General features: G+C 36.5%; 1 protein-coding gene across 1 annotated transcript in view; it reads left to right on the top strand.

Annotated features, from left to right (window-relative positions):
* The window catches only part of LOC106879437 (proto-oncogene tyrosine-protein kinase receptor Ret), a 342,465-nt gene that overhangs the window by 298,077 nt on the left and 39,842 nt on the right, over window positions 1-4,546 (top strand). The window contains 1 exon segment of the mRNA XM_052978606.1: window positions 3,252-3,517. Coding sequence (XP_052834566.1) covers window positions 3,252-3,517 — 266 coding nt within the window.

Genomic DNA, 4,546 nt, shown 5'->3' with positions numbered 1-4,546 from the left:
CCCTACACAACGCTCTTCCGATCTGTGTGTTTGTGTGTGCGCGAGCTTTTGATGGTCCCTTCATTCTAGTTACAGCATAGTCATGCCAATTATATTTATATCTATCGATATTGTATTCATGTTACTTTATTGCTTAGCTTTCTAGTTATCTCTATGCAATTCGTTCTGTTAGTGGTGGCGCTTAATGTTTAATTAATAACTGTAACATTGATCTATTTTAAGTTTATCGTATAACTTTTATCCTTTATTTGTTTCAGTCATTAGACTGCGGCCAAGCAGGAGTACAGCCATGAAGGATTTTTTGTCTAATGAATCAACCTCAGTACTATGTTTTTTTAAAGCCTGACATTTATTCCATCATTCTCTTTTACCGAACCGCTAGTTTAGGGGGACAAACACACACACACACTTACACACATATATATACGACTGGCTTCTTTCAGTCTCTACCTATCAAATTCACTCAAAAGGTCCGAGGATAGAGTAGCAGACGCATGCCCAAGGTGCCACGCTGTAGGACTGAACCTGGAACTATTTGGTTAGGAAGCAAATTACTTACCATGCAGCTACGCCTATGACAGGAAAAAAAATCTAACATGAAACCTTAGATACTATTGATGTTATTTCTGTTATAACTATGAATACTTTAACCATTTAATCCTAGTTAATTCTTTTGTCCCATATCCTTCAATTGTTAATCTAAAATTTAATTCAAATATAATAGAAAACAAATTACATTCTAAAAAGCGTTATATTTAGTTGTTTAGTCTTTTGGACACAGAGTTACCGGGATACGAATCACTTCCAGCTTTCAAGCTAATCTACCTCCATTAATATTTCAGATTACACACACGCACACTGTCTCTGTCTCTCTCTCGCACCCACGCACACACATGCCCTCATACACAAGTACACATATTTATATGAGTTAAAATTCGTGTGCGTGTTTGTGTGCGTTTTGCACATAGATATACACATTCACGTTCAGTTGTATAAATCCACACATAATTTGAAAATATTTTAGCTCACATTCAGTTTGTGTACAATCCCTCATAAAGGAAACACTTGTTAGTCGTCTTTAGGTGCATGGCTCAGTGGTTAGAGCGTCAAGCTTACGATCGTGAGGTGGTGAGTTCGATTTCCGAACCGGGCTGGGCGTTGTGTTCTTGAGCAAGACACCTCATTTCACGTTGCTCCAGTTAACTCAGTTGAAGAAATGAGTTACGGCATCACTGGTGCCAAGCTGTATCGGCCTTTGCCTTTCCCTTGGATATCATCAGTGGCGTGGAGAGGCGAGGGTGTATGCATGGGCGACTGCTACATAAAAAAAACCCAACTTTGCCCGGACTTGTGCTTCTGAGGGTAACTTTCTAGGTGCAATGCCATGGTCATTCATGACCGAAGTGGGTCTCCTCCTCCGTTAGTCGTCTAGCCCCTTGCATGCCAGAAGTGACTGCTTCAATGTTTGTTAATAAATATTTTATAAACATTTCGATGTGTTATGCTCAATTACTATCTTGGTGCGCTGAATAGTTTAAGACATATTTTCAAACACACACACACACACACATTTTATTTGTGAGTTAATAAGGCTACCATTGGTTTCACGTTGAGATAAGATTTTTCAACAATTACTAAGCCTGCCACAGGAGACGTTGATACTCGTCTCCATTTTGGAGGAAATACACGAAGCTAAAGGGGACTGCACAGGATTTGGAGCTAAACAAATAAATATACAGATCCTGGGAGACAATTCAATTAAGGAAGAAACTTTCTCCCCCTGCACGAACAAGCAATATTTCATATTTCGAAAATTTCAAGCTTGACCCCCATCCCACCTACACTGCCAGCCCTTCAGCATGAATAAGTTTTTTTCTCTGGACATCGACTATTTATACGTATAGGGGCATGCCTAAAAGACACATGCCTCCATAAATTTAAGCTGAAATTCCTCATTACACAGATAAATGTGCATTACACATATTAATGACATCACATGATTCGCAGAATACATATATACACAAAATTATGAATCCTCAACGCCGTGAATTTACAACCCCATGGACCAAGTTTGATGTCAAAATATACGAAATTCTACAATGATGTGTACACATTCAAACATTAACGAAATTAATAGTGTAGGTGTATATGGTTGTATGTATGTGTACAAATTTGTATGTTTTGTTTTACGTATGTATTCTCATGCATATAGTTGCATGTCTAGACATGCTCATATGCACTTAAATGATAAACTTCGAGAAAGTTACACATGTTTACAGGTCTAGTGATAGACTGGATCTGTAGTCTTCGTACCAGCTATCTCCCTTCTGATTTTGAGAAGCCCAATTTCTCAAGATTAGTATTTAGGCAGTATGTATGTATGTATGTATGTATGTATGTATGTAGATCACATAAAAAGCCAACTCCAATGCTAGGTGAGACAACATCTGCAAATCAATACCTGGTCTTAAAAGGTATATGAAGGTACATAAGGATGACACCCCACAAGCTGACCGAATAAATCCAAAAGAGGGCATATCTTTTCTGTGTCACATTTACTGCAGACCGTGCAAATCCAATGCTGGAATTAAAAGCCACTTCAGGAGCCATGGACGGACGTTTGGAGCTGATGATGGTTGATGGGGGTACATGGAGAGTTGGCAATCGTCTGCAAAGATGAAGCAATCACCATGTGTGTGTGTGTGTGTGTGTGTGTGTGTGTGTGTGTGTGCGTGTGTGTGCGTGTATGTATTATGTATAGATACGCAGGAACGTACGTTTGAAGAATGTTATAATGAATATAGTAGTTTATTCATTTATTCGAACCTAATGTTGCACTCACTAGTATATTTCCACGCTATCAGTGGTGGTAGTTGCTCACTGAACTAAACTTAATTTATGATCTGAAGGCTGGGCGTACTAAGATAAACATTTCTTTATAATATGTATTAGGAACAATTGATTTGTTGATCCCGAATGATGAGCGTAGCCCAGTATTTTTTGCCTCAACGAGCAGATTGATGGATGTGAGTGTACTATGCCTTTTCTCAAGACTTTAGCAGAGGAATTGAAGTGAAACATCAATATCCAAACCCGGTATTCATAAAGTTTTGGCTCAAATCTACAATATGCTTCAAAATTGTAGATTCAGCAGGATCGTTTCAAAGAAAAGATTAAAATGGACAGGAAGAGAAAATTTTGAATAAAATATAAGATAATCACCTATAATGTGTGTTTCTTATTTGTTTTAGGTAAAGCCGACCAGAAGACTGCCTCTGAAATATTAACTATAGACAACATAACTTCTGAGATGGCCTTAAATAATATTGCTGCCTTAGAGAATGCCAAGAAATTTAATTTCACGATTAGGTGTACCGTCTCAAGACAATCTTTAAATGGATCATATGAAAGTCTTTCATATGAAAAATCAATTTTTCTGACAGTTTTCTCACCAACAATTTATCCAGAGAAAAAAATGACTCGGTTTCCACGTCATGCGCATCTTCCTTATGAAAAGGTGAGTCGTTGATGAATGCTTATTTCAGCTTTGAAATCTCTTGTAATGTTTACTTATTGAAATAGATGAACATATATATATGCGTTTATGTATACATGTGGGCGAGTGTGCGAAGAATGCGCATGCATATGTATGTATGTATATATGTATTATGTATGTTTGTATGTATGTATGTATGTATGTATGTATGTGTATGTGCGTGTGTGCGTATGTATGTACATATGTATGTATGTATGTCATTATTCCGTTTTATTTCAAGATTTCTTGTTAATAGAGACAGAGGCGATTTTTAATCTAGATCCAAGGCTTCTTCATTGGAATTCCAACACCAACAGGGTATTATTGCATGTGTAAGTGTGTGTGCATATGTGCAATATTTGGAGTGAGCGCATTTGCAGATTTGTATGTTTTGTTTATGTATGTATTCCCATGCACATAGTTACATGTCTAGAAGTGCGCATAATATATTTAAATGTTAAACGTCTGGAAAGTTTTACAAAGTTTAAAGTTCCAGTGATGGTTTAGGTCTATAGTCTTCGAATCAGGTTTCTCCTATCTTCTGTGTTTAATCATTTCAAATATTCCTATAAGAAAGAAGTTGGTTTTTAACAATGATACGAAGATAAAAATCAAAAACAAATTTAGTTTTAACTTGAGAAAAGTATTGCATATTTTTACCATTCCGCATAGAGACTGTATGTATGATTGTGCGTACGTATGTATGCATATATTATTAAATTATCTTAAGTTTTCTTTATCTGAGAAAGTGACTGTGCACTAAATTTTGATACAATTTGAACTATGTTTTGTCTTTCGCATCCTCTAAATAAATAAATAAAAATATATTCTGAGTTTTCATTCTTGAATTTTATGTGTGGCTTTGCAACCAGGTGGTTTCGAATTCAATCCCACTGCACGGCACTTTTGGAAAATGTCATCTATCTTCGCCCCGAGTCGACTAATGCTTTGTGAGTGAATTTGGTAGACAGAAACTATGTAGATACCCGTCGTATATATATATATATATAT

Source organism: Octopus bimaculoides, chromosome 2, assembly GCF_001194135.2.
Source record: "Octopus bimaculoides isolate UCB-OBI-ISO-001 chromosome 2, ASM119413v2, whole genome shotgun sequence".
Taxonomy (NCBI): domain Eukaryota; kingdom Metazoa; phylum Mollusca; class Cephalopoda; order Octopoda; family Octopodidae; genus Octopus; species Octopus bimaculoides.
This window is presented reverse-complemented; position numbering and strand designations above follow the sequence as displayed.